The 14576-nt window shown below is 43.9% G+C and overlaps 1 protein-coding gene across 1 annotated transcript in view; it reads left to right on the top strand.

The window, feature by feature from the left end:
- The window catches only part of LOC106604282 (disintegrin and metalloproteinase domain-containing protein 19), a gene marked incomplete at its 3' end in the record, with an annotated part of 50925 nt that overhangs the window by 35283 nt on the left and 1066 nt on the right, over positions 1-14576 (top strand). The window contains exons 8-18 of the mRNA XM_045719397.1: positions 824-895; positions 2457-2623; positions 3264-3348; positions 3568-3707; positions 4384-4561; positions 4640-4729; positions 9758-9953; positions 10321-10429; positions 10555-10768; positions 11741-11818; positions 13160-13268. Of these exons, the coding sequence (XP_045575353.1) occupies positions 824-895; positions 2457-2623; positions 3264-3348; positions 3568-3707; positions 4384-4561; positions 4640-4729; positions 9758-9953; positions 10321-10429; positions 10555-10768; positions 11741-11818; positions 13160-13268 (1438 nt within the window). The remainder of the gene's footprint in view (positions 1-823; positions 896-2456; positions 2624-3263; positions 3349-3567; positions 3708-4383; positions 4562-4639; positions 4730-9757; positions 9954-10320; positions 10430-10554; positions 10769-11740; positions 11819-13159; positions 13269-14576) is intronic.

Genomic DNA, 14576 nt, shown 5'->3' with positions numbered 1-14576 from the left:
ATGAGACCTAACAGGGTCTGTTCTAATGAGATCTAACAGGGTCTGTTCTAATGAGATCTAACAGGGTCTGTTCTAATGAGACCTAACAGGGTCTGTTCTAATGAGATCTAACAGGGTCTGTTCTAATGAGACCTAACAGGGTCTGTTCTAATGAGATCTAACAGGGTCTGTTCTAATGAGATCTAACAGGGTCTGTTCTAATGAGACCTAACAGGGTCTGTTCTAATGAGACCTAACAGGGTCTGTTCTAATGAGATCTAACAGGGTCTGTTCTAATGAGATCTAACAGGGTCTGTTCTAATGAGATCTAACAGGGTCTGTTCTAATGAGATCTAACAGGGTCTGTTCTAATGAGATCTAACAGGGTCTGTTCTAATGAGATCTAACAGGGTCTGTTCTAATGAGATCTAACAGGGTCTGTTCTAATGAGACCTAACAGGGTCTGTTCTAATGAGATCTAACAGGGTCTGTTCTAATGAGATCTAACAGGGTCTGTTCTAATGAGACCTAACAGGGTCTGTTCTAATGAGATCTAACAGGGTCTGTTCTAATGAGATCTAACAGGGTCTGTTCTAATGAGACCTAACAGGGTCTGTTCTAATGAGACCTAACAGGGTCTGTTCTAATGAGATCTAACAGGGTCTGTTCTAATGAGATCTAACAGGGTCTGTTCTAATGAGATCTAACAGGGTCTGTTCTAATATCCTTCATTGCTGTTTGATGTGTCTGATTGGTTGAGGTCATCCTGCTGCTCTGACTCACATCCTTTGTGAAATTGTACAAGCATGGCAGTAACTATGTGTGCGTGCGTGTGTCTGTGTAGTTTCAGAAGCATGGCGGGGACTTAAATAGGACGAAAAGGAAACTGTTGGAGGCGGCTAACTACGTAGACAAGGTGAGAAACGCCCACACACACGGTTCATTTGGGATTAGTTCGGGGGGCGTGTCCAGGTGGAGATAGAGTACACCTAAACAATATAATAGTGACAAAAGGCACATATCACAGCATACTACCATTTTGAGGGGTAGGAGGACTGTGAGAAGGTCAGGTCTGATGACCTTTATAAGGACATTCTACTGCAAAATGAACGGAGAAAAAATGGCATGAAATACAATTTCCCCCCAAAATGAGCCCAATAACATATAGGTCCATATTATCAGGCAGGCTAGATCACAAACTTTAAAGTGTAAACATTAGGCTAGTGAGAAACATATTACTGACTTGAATGTCCCAACAACAACAAAAAATGTTCCAGTGCCACTCAGCCATCCAAAGATCATGTACTGTGAATATAATGTAATGTGTTACACCTGATCCCTGTTACATTTAACCCCGGTCTTCCCTATACCTTCAACGTCACTGGCACAAATGGTGAGCGCTAACGCGCATAAACCATGCAGGTGTGAAACACTCTGGTTCTAAACACTCTGGTTCTAAACATTCTGGTTCTAAACACTGGTTCTAAACACTCTGGTTCTAAACACTGGTTCTAAACACTCTGGTTCTAAACATTCTGGTTCTAAACACTGGTTCTAAACACTCTGGTTCTAAACACTGGTTCTAAACACTCTGGTTCTAAACATTCTGATTCTAAACACTCTGGTTCTAAACACTCTGGTTCTAAACACCCTGGTCCTAAACATTCTGGTTCTAAACATTCTGATTCTAAACACTCTGGTTCTAAACACTCTGGTTCTAAACACTCTGGTTCTAAACACTCTGGTTCTAAACACTGGTTCTAAACACCCTGGTCCTAAACATTCTGGTTCTAAACATTCTGATTCTAAACACTCTAGTTCTAAACACTGGTTCTAAACATTGTGGTTCTATACATTCTGGTTCTATACATTCTGGTTCTAAACACTGGTTCTAAACACACTGGTTCTAAAATTGTGCATTTTAGGCCTACTAATTTCTTGGATTTGAGAATTAAATATAGCCTGATAACACTAGAAAGCTCAGTGGCCATCAGAATTGATTTCAAAGGTGTGTTTTATCAGGACTGCATAAAGAATGTTGTACAATGACTGGGCAAGCATATTTATCTCCCTGTGTAGCAATCGCAATTTGAAAGAGCCTCGAGAGGAATATGATTTTCTCTCATAGAATGCGACAGATTGAACAATTGAATAGGTCAACTATTCTACTATGGGACTGTCTGAATTAGCTGTTGTTTACTCGTGTTGTTGGCTGTGGAAAATGTAAATGTGGGCAACAATTTTTCATTAGATAATTCAAATAACCATAGGTACCAGGTCTCAGCTCCGTCTGGCTCTCATTTGGATCATAGGTGCCGGGTCTTGTACCCGGCGGGACCCGGCCCAATTTAACCCCTGCACACACACACACACGTTCACTACTGTATTCTCACTGAACATAATTAACAATTATAATGTACTTCTATGTTAGTCAAATTATCTTTGGGGTGTGTGTTTGTGTGTGTGTGTTTGTGCAGTACTACAAGTCTCTAAGTATTCGTGTGGCAGTGATCGGTCTGGAGGTGTGGTCTGACCAGGACAGGATCAGTGTGTCTGGTAACCCCTACAGTACCCTGGGAGCTTTCCTGGCTTGGAGACGCAAACAGCTACACACACTACCTAACGACAACGCTCAACTCATCACGTTAGTGTGACACACACACACACACACACACACACACACACACACACACACACACACACACACCACCTAACGACAACGCTCAACTCTTCACGTTAGTGTGACGCAAACACACTGATAACACACCTCACGCACACACACACTCCTCAACGACAACGCTCAACTCATCACGTTAGTGTGATACACACACACACTCACACACTCCTCAACGACAACGCTCAACTCATCACGTTAGTGTGACACACACACACACTCCTCAACGACAACGCTCAACTCATCACGTTAGTGTGATACACACACACACTCACACTCACACACTCCTCAACGACAACGCTCAACTCATCACGTTAGTGTGACACACACACACACACACATACATACACACACCTCAACGGAAACGCTCAACTCATCACGTTAGCGTTACACACAAATACACACACACACAAACACTACCTAATGACAACGCTCAATTCTTCACGTTAGTGTGACACACACTCCTTACTGCACTCTCCTTTGATCCATCCATCCTTAATCCATCCATCCTAATCCATCCATCCTAATCCATCCATCCTTAATCCATCTCTCTTCCTTCCATTAAGACCGTTCAGTGGAACTACAAAGCTGTGTTATTTTGTTTCCCCAGGGGCGTGGCGTTTCAGGGCACCACCATTGGGCTGGCCCCTCTCAGAGCCATGTGCTCAGAGTACCAGTCAGGGGGAGTCAACTCAGTAAGACTACAACAGAACTCTGTCGTTTGAGATTTGACCATAGCCAATAGCAGCCCAGTAAAGATTTCTCTAAAGTTGTAATAAAGTTGTGATGTATTTGTAATAGCACACATAGATCTAGAGCCAAGCTAACATGAGATGTATGTCCCTTTGACTTTCAATACGGGAATCTACCCCTTAACCATTGACCTCTACTCCCTGACCTCTACCCCCCTGCAGGACCACTCTGACAGTGCTGTGGGCGTGGCAGCGACCATGGCCCACGAGATGGGGCATAACTTTGGCATGAGCCACGACAGCCCTGAGTGCTGCCAGGCCAAGGCTGATGATGGAGGCTGCATCATGGCTGCTGCCACTGGGTGAGAGAATCTATCGATGTTGAAAATCAATTTTTCTATTAAAGGGATTTTATCTCAATGACAAAAAACCTGTATGAATAAAGGTTAAATAACTAATGTGTCACGACTTCCTCCGAAGTCGGTCCCTCTCCTTGTTCTGCGGTCGACATCACCGGTCTTCTAGCCATCGCCGGTCCACCTTTCATTTTCCATTTGTTTTGTCTTGTCTTCCAACACACCTGGTTTACATTCCATCATTACATGTTGTGTATTTAACTCTCTGTTCCCCCCAGGTCCTTGTCTGGAATTGTTTATTGTAGTGCTTGTGCACGTTATGCTGGTGTGTAACGGGTTTTGTTTACCCATTCATTTATTGTTCTGTTTACGGTGGTTTTATTTATTAAACTGCACCGTTGTAAATCAGTTTTTACTCTCCTGCGCCTGACTTCTCTGCCGCCAGTACGCACCCCCTACATAATGATATAATGATTGATCCTGCATTGTAAAAGACAGTCTTGGGACATGTTCAGCTAAGCAAAATGTTGTGGAATATTAATGTCTGTATGGAAATATATTACGTAGAACATACTTTCTTCTCTGACATGTAGAGTAGAAGGAAAGTCTATTCATGGCATGTTCTATCTGTAATGTTGGCATCGTTGCACCTTACCGAATACACCCCTGGTGTGTGTCGCAGCCACCCATTCCCGCGTGTGTTTAATGGCTGTAACCAGCGGGAGCTGAGCAGGTATCTGAGCTCCGGAGGGGGGAAGTGTCTGTTCAACCTCCCCAACACCAGAGCCATGCACGGTGGGCAGCGCTGTGGGAACGGGTACCTGGAGGATGGAGAGGAGTGTGACTGTGGAGATGAGGAGGTGAGGGGGAAGGTGTGTGTGTGTGTGTGTGTGTGTGTGTGTGTGTGTGTGTACTGATCATTCATCCTCTCTCTGCAGGAGTGTTCCAGTCCCTGCTGTAATGCCAACAACTGTACTCTGAAGGCTGGAGCAGACTGTTCCCACGGAGTCTGCTGTCACAACTGTAAGGTACTGTACACTGTCCTCTCTCTCTCTCTCTCTCTCTCTCTCTCTCTCTCTCTCTCTCTCTCTCTCTCTCTCTCTCTCTCTCTCTCTCTCTCTCTCTCTCTCTCTCTCTCTCTCTCTCTCTCTCTCTCTCTCTCTCTCTCTCTCTCTCTCTCTCTCTCTCTCTCTCTCTCTCTCTCTCTCTCTCTCTCTCTCTCTCTCTCTCTCTCTCTCTCTCTCTCTCTCATTGAAGAATCCAGATGTGTTGTGTCGTTTAATAGTCCACACTGTCCTCTATCTCTCTTTCTGGTCGTCCTCTCGCTCTCTCTCTCCCCCACTCAATTCAATTCAAAGGGCTTTATTGACATTGGGAAACATATGTTTACAATGCCAAAGCAAGTGAAATAGATAGTAAAATAAACAATAAAAAAGTCTCAAAAGAATAAAGACATTTTAAATGTCCTATTATGTCTACATACAGTGTTGTAACGATGTTCAAATAATTCAACTACTTTAATAAGGGAAAATAAATAAATATGGGTTGTATTTACATTGTTGTTTGTTCTTCACTGGTTGCAATTTTCTTGTGGCAACAGGTCACAAATCTTGCTGGTGTGATGGTACACTGTGGTATTTCACCCAATAGATATGGGAGTTTATCAAAATCGTGTTTGTTTTCGAATTCTTTGTGGATCTGTGTAATCTGAGGGAAATATGGGTCTGTAATATGATCATGCATTTGGCAGGAGGTTAGGAAGTGCAGCTCAGTTTCCACCTCATTTTGTGGGCAGTATGAGAGAGCCAGGTCTGCAGTGTGAGAGAGCCAGGTCTGCCTATGGCTGCCTCTCTCAATAGCAAGACTATGCTCTGTACATAGTCAATGCTCTGTACATAGTCAAAGCTTTCCTTGATTTTGGGTCAAATAGAATTTTAGTTTGCTCAGTTTTTTTGGTAATTCTTTCCAATGTGTCAAGTAATTATCTTTTTGTTTTCTCATGATTTGGTTGTGTCTAATTGTGTTGCTGTCCTGGAGCTCTGTAGTTGTATTTGTATTTATTATGGATCCCCATTAGCTGCTGCCTTGACATACTTCTCCCCATCTTAGCCACTGTTGTATCAATATGTTTTGACCATGACAGTTTACAATCCTGGGTTACTCCAAGCACTTTAGTCACATCAACTTGCTCAATTTCCACATTATTTATTATGATATTTAGTTGAGGTTTAGGGTTACCTGAATGATTAGTCCCAAATACAATGCTTTCAGTTTTAGAAATATATAGGACTAACTTATTCCTTGCCACCCACTCTGAAACTAACTGCAACTCTTTGTTTAGTGTTGCAGTCATTTCAGTCGCTGTAGTAGCTGACATGTGCAGTGCTGAGTCATCCGCATAGATAGACACAATGGCTTTACTCAAAGCCAGTGGCATGTTATTAGTAAAGATTGAAAAAGGTAATGGGCCTAGACAGCTGCCCTGGGGAATTCCTGATTCTACATGGATTATGTTGGAGAGGCAATTTTTCAATTCCTCATCAGTCCACAGGGATTTAACAGTTTTTACAGTCATGCAGTCTTAATGGGTGCATGCTTATTAGTAACTGAAATAAGCAATTTTATAAATGTGTCAAGTGCAGCGTCTGGTTGCTTCTCATTACACACCATGGACCAACAAATATTCTTTACACCAACAACGTAGTAATCGCTACAAAACTCATTGTGTGACCTCTTATATGCTATATTAGGCCCAGCCTTTGGAACTTTGGTTTTCCTAGATATGGCGACTATATTGTGATCACTACATCCGATGGATCTGGATACTGCTTTCAAGAAAATGTATGTGGCATTAGTAAAGATGTGATCAATACATGTTGATTTCATTCCTGTGCTGTTTGTAACTACCCTGGTAGGTTGACTGATAACCTGAAGCAAGCTTTTTCTTGAGTGGGCAGCTTGATGAAAGCCAGTCAATATTTAAATCACCCAGAAAATATACCTCTCTGTTAATATAACATACATTATCAAGCATTTCACATATTATCCAGATACTGACTGTTAGTGCTTGGTGTTCTATAGTAGCTTCCCACAAGAATGGGCTTTAGGTGAGACAGATGAACTTGTAGCCATATTACTTCAACAGCGTTTAACATGATATCCTCCTAAGCTTTACAGGAATGTGGTTCTGAATATAAACAGAAACACCTCCACCATTGGTATTTCTATATTTTCTGTAAATGTTATAACCGTGTATTGCTAGCACTGTATCATCAAAGGTATTATCTAAGTGAGTTTCAGAGATATGAATATGAAATATGAAAAGGAAAGTTATCTGTTACTAGCAATTTATTGATTTCTTGAACCTTGTTTCTTCAGCTCCATATGTTAACGTCGGCTATTTTTAGCACTTTTCTTCTGGGATGCTTACTTGTTTTTATTGCTTTACTGGGAAGCTTAGCAGAAGTAGATTTGTTAGAGGGACATAAATTAGGTTACTTACATTGTGTCTATTAATGCTCCTGGTGTAACGTACATTTGCTGAAGCATTATGACATCTCTGCGTCACAATGGTAGGGATTAACTGAGCTGAACTTGGGTCATTGATAAGTCATTGTCTCAACGCAGCCTTATAATGCTGTGAAAGGATCCAGGAACCTAAATGATTTGGGTGGATCCCATCCTCCTTATCAAACATGTTTTGTTTCCAAAAGGTATCGAAAAGTTACACCCATTGAGCTGCAATAGTCACGTAGCCAGTTGTGAAGAGAAAGAATCCTGCTGAAGGGTTCACTGCCACGATTCAGAGAGGGCACAGGGCCAGATATGATGGGTCTTTTGTTACTGTCTAGTAGAGAGTCAATCAGCTCTTTAAAATCCAGTTTTAACTGTTCAGAGCTGCCCTTCATCATGTCATTAAAACCCACATGGACTACGATAGAATCGATTTCTATGTTCTGATATAGTACATTCAGGAGCAGCTTAGTAATGTCATTTACTCGAGCTCCGGTATAGGACATAGTTTTTGCACCAGGAATGGTCACGTTTCTTACCATGGAGCTGCCCAAAATCACGGCTGGTGAGTAGGTCAAGGAAATCTGCTCACTCATTCCCGCGCTTCACAGGATTCTGAGAACCTTTTATGGATGGACGAGAGGCAGGTTAACGTGAGCCCATTGCTCCCGGCGCAGGCCTCCAACAGATGGAGCAGCCCCGCTCGATCCAGAGCAGGGACGGAAGGTTGCCGACTTCGACTTCGAAATCGTAGTAGTAGGCACTGCGGCTGCATACACAGGCAACCCCCAGCGAAGAAGGTGCAGGAAGATCTGGCTCCAGGACGGAAAAACTATTCGTTGTTTGTATCCGCTCCCTCTCGTTGGGAGTGTAGACTGTTTTGCGGGAGGCCTCTGTCTTCGGCTTCCACGACTTGAGACATGCCACCATCGTTGATTGCCTTGCTCCTCTTGCTGTGCTCCTTCAACTCCGCTATCAGATGGGGGATCTCCGGGCAACACCGGCCCGTCGGATAAAGACAAACGACCAGGCGGAATGCATCCAACAAGCGTGAACGCCGTCCAGCCACTGGCGTAGAAAATTCTTACGTAGGCTGGCGACCTGCGTGATCAAGGAAGCCACCTCAAGCCTGGGCAAGTAAACAATTGCCGCATTGGAACTCCAAGTTATCCGGTTTGTCCCGAAACAAAGCGTAGTAGATACATCTCCTACAGTGCTGGAACAGTTCATTTATTTCTCCAGACAAAGAGAGCTGGTACCAACTTCATTAGCTTGATGGCTAGCAGCTTAGCTTCTCTGTCATGCAGACTTCAACCTGTCTGTTAAGTGGGATTCCGGGACAATAAATAGCAGTCCTAGCTGTTAAACGCTAAACGCATCGCAGAATCCACGCAAAAACAAATTCGGTATTGGTATTCAATGAATAGCGGTTTTGTTTTAATCAAAAATAACAAGCCAAGTGTTTTCCAGCATACAATGTTCAGCTGGGGTCTGTTTGTGTTTGTGAATAGAGTCACAGGACCAGCTTGCTTAGGGGACTCTTCTCCAGGTTTATCTCTCTGTAGGTGATGGCTTTGTTATGGAAGGTTTGGGAATCGCTTCCTTTTAGGTGGTTGTAGAATTCAATTGCTCTTTTATGGATTTTGATAATTAGCGTATATTGGCCTAATTCTGCTCTGCATGCATTATTTGGTGTATTACGTTTTACATTGAGGATATTTTGGAGAATTCTGCATGCAGAGTCTCAATTTGGTGTTTTTCCCATGTTGTGAATTCTTGGTTGGTGAGCGGACCCCAGACCTCACAACCATAAGGAAATTGGGTTCTATAACTGATTTAAGTATTTTTAGCCAGATCCTAATTGGTATGTTGAATTTTATGTTCCTTTTGATGGCATAGAAGGCCCTTCTTGCCTTGTTTCTCAGATCGTTCACAGCTTTGTGGAAGTTACCTGTGGAGCTGATGTTTCAGCCAAGGTATGTATAGTTTTTTGTGTGCTCTAGGGCAACAGTGTCTAGATGGAATTTGTATTTGTGGTCCTGACGACCGGACCTTTTTTGGAACACCATTATTTTGGTCTTACTGAGATTTACTGTCAGGGCCCAGGTCTGTCAGGGCCCAGGTCTGTCAGGGCCCAGGTCTATCAGGGCCCAGGTCTGACAGAATCTGTGGAGAAGATCTAGGTGCAACACCACAGGCCTTTTTGGGTTGGAGGTTGTGTATTTTGTCCTGTAGTTCGTTCAATTTAATTGGAGAATCCAGTGGGTTCTGATACTCTTTAATAGCTGATTCTAAGATTTGTAATTGATCTCTCTCTCTCTTCCTCCAATCTCTCTCCCTCTCTTCCTCCAATCTCTCTCTCTCCCTCTCTCTTCTTCCAATCTCTCTCTCTCTCGCTCTCTTTCTCTCTTTCTCTCTTTGTCTCTTCCTCTAATCTCTCACTCTCTCTCGCTCGCTCTCTCTCTCTCTCGCTCTCTCTCTCTCTCTCTCTCTCTCGCTCTCTCTCTCTCTCTCTCGCTCTCTCTCTCTCTCTCTCTCTCTAGTTGAAGAGTCCAGGTGTGTTGTGTCGTACTCCATCCGGGTCATGTGACCTACCCGAGTACTGTGATGGGAAGGCGGAGTCTTGTCCTTCTAACTTATACTTGGTGGATGGTACTTCCTGTGCCGGGGGGCAGGCCTACTGCTACACCGGCATGTGTCTCACCCTGGAGCAGCAGTGTCAATCACTCTGGGGGCGGGGTTAGTACCTGTCAATCACTCTAGGGCGGAGATAGTAGACGTGTTATTGCATCCTGTTATAAAGTAATGGATTGGTTTTACAGCACTTTTCAATTTAACGCTCCCTTATTGAAATCCATTGTTTGGTCCAAAACCAGTCCCTAGCCCCACTTTGGTGTCTGCGGCTTCCAAAATATTGCTCCAATCTATCTGGTTTCTTCAGATTGGTTCGAAGGGAGAAGGATTAGGGCTTGTTACTGGGCTCTCTGTTTGGTGTTGTTTCTGTTTTCATAATCAGAGATCTTCACAGGACAGGCTTTAACTGACCACAGGAACATCTGTCTGCTAGCAGGAGGTGATATAACACTGTGTGTTTTATCCACTTTAGATGGCCGTGCTGCTCCAGACCTGTGCTTTAAGAAGGTGAACGAGGCAGGAGACTCATTTGGAAACTGTGGCAAAGACATGCTGGGTAAATACAGAGGATGCAGAGACAGGTGAGGAGACACACATTTACCAAACGTTGGCACCAAATACATGTGTTCCTTCAACTTCCATTTAACCTTTTATTTATCTTCCATCCCTACATATACGAATCCATGTGACCTTTCTGCTGTTTCAGGGATGCTAGATGTGGTAAGATTCAGTGTGTGAGTTCAGCCTCCAAGCCCCTGGAGACTAACGCTGTTCCCATCGACACCACGGTCCGAGTGGGTAACGGGAAGATCCTCTGTAGGGGGACACACGTTTACCGACAAGGCCAGGGGGACGAGGAACAGGGGGACACACTGGACCCAGGACTGGTCATGACCGGGACTAAGTGTGGAGAGGACTCGGTGAGGAGGGGAGAGGAGAAGGGATGGGTGTGGGTTGTGTGTGTGTCTCTGGGCTCTATACTGCGTTTGCAGTTCTGTCCAGGGAGATGTATTCTTTCCTGTGTTTGTCTCCTCCTCCTGCAGGTGGGAGATGTATTCTTTCCTGTGTTTGTCTCCTCCTCCTGCAGGTGGGAGATGTATTCTTTCCTGTGTTTGTCTCCTCCTCCTGCAGGTGGGAGATGTATTCTTTCCTGTGTTTGTCTCCTGCAGATGTTCTGTCAGTGTGTCTCTATTTTAGTCCTCTAAGAGCTCTCTGTTGTGGCAGGATGGACTGGACTATCTACTTATGATAATGATTATCTCTCTCTCTCTCATACCTCTCCTCTCTCTCTCTCTCTCATCCCTCTCCTCTCTCTCTCTCACTCATCCCTCTCCATCCCTCTCCTCTCCTCTCTCTCTCTCATCCCTCTCCTCTCTCTCTCTCTCTCATCCCTCTCCTCTCTCTCTCTCACTCATCCCTCTCCATCCCTCTCCTCTCTCTCTCTCTCTCTCTCTCTTCATCCCTCTCTCTCTCTCACTCATCCCTCTCCATCCCTCTCCTCTCCTCTCTCTCTCTCATCCCTCTCCTCTCTCTCTCTCTCTCATCCCTCTCCTCTCTCTCTCTCTCTCATCCCTCTCCTCTCTCTCTCTCTCTCATCCCTCTCCTCTCTCTCTCTCTCTCTCATCCCTCTCCTCTCTCTCTCTCACTCATCCCTCTCCATCCCTCTCCTCTCTCTCTCTCTCTCTCTCTCTCATCCCTCTCTCTCTCTCTCTCATCCCTCTCTCTCTCTCACTCATCCCTCTCCATCCCTCTCCTCTCCTCTCTCTCTCTCTCATCCCTCTCCTCTCCTCTCTCTCTCTCACTCATCCCTCTCCATCCCTCTCCTCTCCTCTCTCTCTCTCACTCATCCCTCTCCATCCCTCCTTCTCCTTCTCTCTCTCTCTCTGTAACAGATCTGTTTCGGAGGAGAGTGCCGCAACGCGTCTTTCCTGAGAGCGGATGAGTGCAATGCCAAGTGCCACGGCCATGGGGTATGGGAGGGATGTGGGAGGAGGAGTTAGACGTATGGGCTACTGCAGAATAAAGGAGGAGAACATGTTGGGTCTGAGGTTATGGATGTAGGGGTTTAATAAAGCTGTTATAACACATTATATAGAGTAGGAGGAATATTGACAGGTTGTTAGTGTTGAAACCGTGTTGTGGTTTCCACCTCTCTCTGTAACAACAACCACTACTTATCTCTTCTTCTTCTCTCTCTGTAACAACAACCACTACTTATCTCTTCTTCTTCTCTCTCTGTAACAACAACCACTACTTCTCTCTTCTTCTTCTTCTCTCTCTGTAACAAAAACCACTACTTATCTCTTCTTCTTCTCTCTCTCTGTAACAACAACCACTACTTATCTCTTCTTCTTCTCTCTCTCTGTAACAACAACCACTACTTATCTTCTTCTCTCTCTGTAACAACAACCACTACTTATCTTCTTCTCTCTCTGTAACAACAACCACTACTTCTCTTCTTCTCTCTCTCTGTAACAACAACCACTACTTCTCTTCTTCTCTCTCTCTCTGTAACAACAATCACTACTTCTCTCTTCTTCTCTCTCTCTCTCTCTCTCTGTAACAACAACCACTACTTATCTCTTCTTCTTCTCTCTCTGTAACAACAACCACTACTTCTCTTCTTCTCTCTCTCTGTAACAACAACCACTACTTCTCTTCTTCTCTCTCTCTCTGTAACAACAACCACTACTTCTCTCTTCTTCTCTCTCTCTCTCTGTAACAACAACCACTACTTATCTCTTCTTCTTCTCTCTCTCTGTAACAACAACCACTACTTATCTCTTCTTCTTCTCTCTCTCTGTAACAACAACCACTACTTCTCTTCTTCTCTCTCTCTGTAACAACAACCACTACTTATCTCTTCTCTCTCTCTCTCTGTAACAACAACCACTACTTATCTCTTCTTCTCTCTCTGTAACAACAACCACTACTTATCTCTTCTTCTCTCTCTCTGTAACAACAACCACTACTTATCTCTTCTCTCTCTCTCTGTAACAACAACCACTACTTATCTCTCCTCCTCCTCCACCTCCTCCTCTCTCTCTCTCTCTCTCTCTCTCTCTCTCTCTCTCTGTAACAACAACCACTACTTATCTCTCCTCCTCCACCTCCTCTCTCTCTCTCTCTCTCTCTTTCTCTCTCTATGTAACAACAACCACTACTTATCTCTCCTCCTCATCTCTCTCTCTCTCTCTGTGTATAACAACCACTACTTCTCTCTCTCCCTCTCTCTGTCTCTCTCTCTCTCGTTCTCTCTCTCTCTCGCGCACTCTCTCTCGCTCTCTCTCTCTCTCTTTCTCTTTCTCTAGCTGTGTAACAACAATCACCACTGCCACTGTGACTCAGGCTGGGCCCCTCCCCTGTGTGACCAGGAGGGGACAGGAGGGAGTGTCGACAGTGGCCCTGTCATTAACCACAGTATGTTATCAATCAACCACCAAGTCACTCAAATAATGATTCAGTCAGTCAGTCAATTAAATCTAATACAGTGGCAAGAAAAAGTATGTGAACCCTTTGGATTTCTGCTTAATTTGGTCATAAAATGTGATCTGATCTTCATCTAAGTCACAACAATAGACACAGTCTGCTTAAACTAATAATACACAAGAAATTATACGTTTTCATGTCTTCATTGAACACACCATGTAAACATTCACAGTGCAGGGTGGGAAAAGTATGTGAACCCCTGGATTTAATATCTGGTTGACCCTCCTTTGGCAGCAATAACCTCAACCAAATCTTTTCTGTCTTTGCGGATCAGACCTGCACAATATGGGTCGTTGTCCTGTTGCCTCACTAAACTTCTGTTGAGCTTAAATTGACGGACAGATAGCTTTACATTCTCCTGCAAAATTTCTAGATGAACTTGGGAATTGATTTTTCAGTCGATGATAGGAATCTTTCCAGGTCCTGAGGCAGCAAAGCAGCCCAAACCGTGATGCCCCCTCCACCATACATTTCAGTTGGGATTAGGTTTTGATGTGGGGGGTTTTCTCCACACAACGTGTTATGTGTTCCTTCAAAACAACTCAACTTTAGTTGAATCTGTCCACAGAATATTTTGCCAGTAGCGTTGTGGAACACCCAGGTGCTCTTTTGCGAACTTCAGACGTGCAGCAATGTTTTTTTGGACAGCAGTTGCTTCTTCCATGGTGTCCTCCCATGAACACCATTCTTGTTTAGTGTTTTCTTTAGCTGACACTCATGGATTCTTCTTAACCTCATGGAGCATTCTGCGCTGTGCTCTTGCAGTCATCTTCGCAGGACGGCGACTCCTAGGGAGAGTAGCAACAGTGCTGAACTTTCTCCATTTATAGACAATTTGTCTTACCGTGGCTGGATGAACATCGAGGCTTTTAGAGATACCTTTGTAACCCTTTCCAGCTTTATGCAAGTCAACAATTCTTAATCTTAGTTCTTCAGAGATCTCTTTTGTTCGAGGCATAGTTCACATCAGGCAATGCTTCTTGTAAATAGTCAACTCAAATTTTGTGAGTGTTTATTATAGGCAGGACAGCTCTAACCAACATCTCCAATCTCGTCTTATTGATTGGACTCCAGGTTAGTTGACTCCTGACTCCAATTAGCTTTTGGAGAAGTCATTAGCCTTGGGGTTCACATGCTTTTTCCAACCTGCACTGTGAATGTTTAAATGATGTATTCAATATAGACAAGAAAAATACAATAATTTGTGTGTTATTAGTTTCAGCACACTGCGTTTGTCTA

Source organism: Salmo salar, chromosome ssa05 (assembly GCF_905237065.1).
Source record: "Salmo salar chromosome ssa05, Ssal_v3.1, whole genome shotgun sequence".
NCBI classification, from domain to species: domain Eukaryota; kingdom Metazoa; phylum Chordata; class Actinopteri; order Salmoniformes; family Salmonidae; genus Salmo; species Salmo salar.
This window is presented reverse-complemented; position numbering and strand designations above follow the sequence as displayed.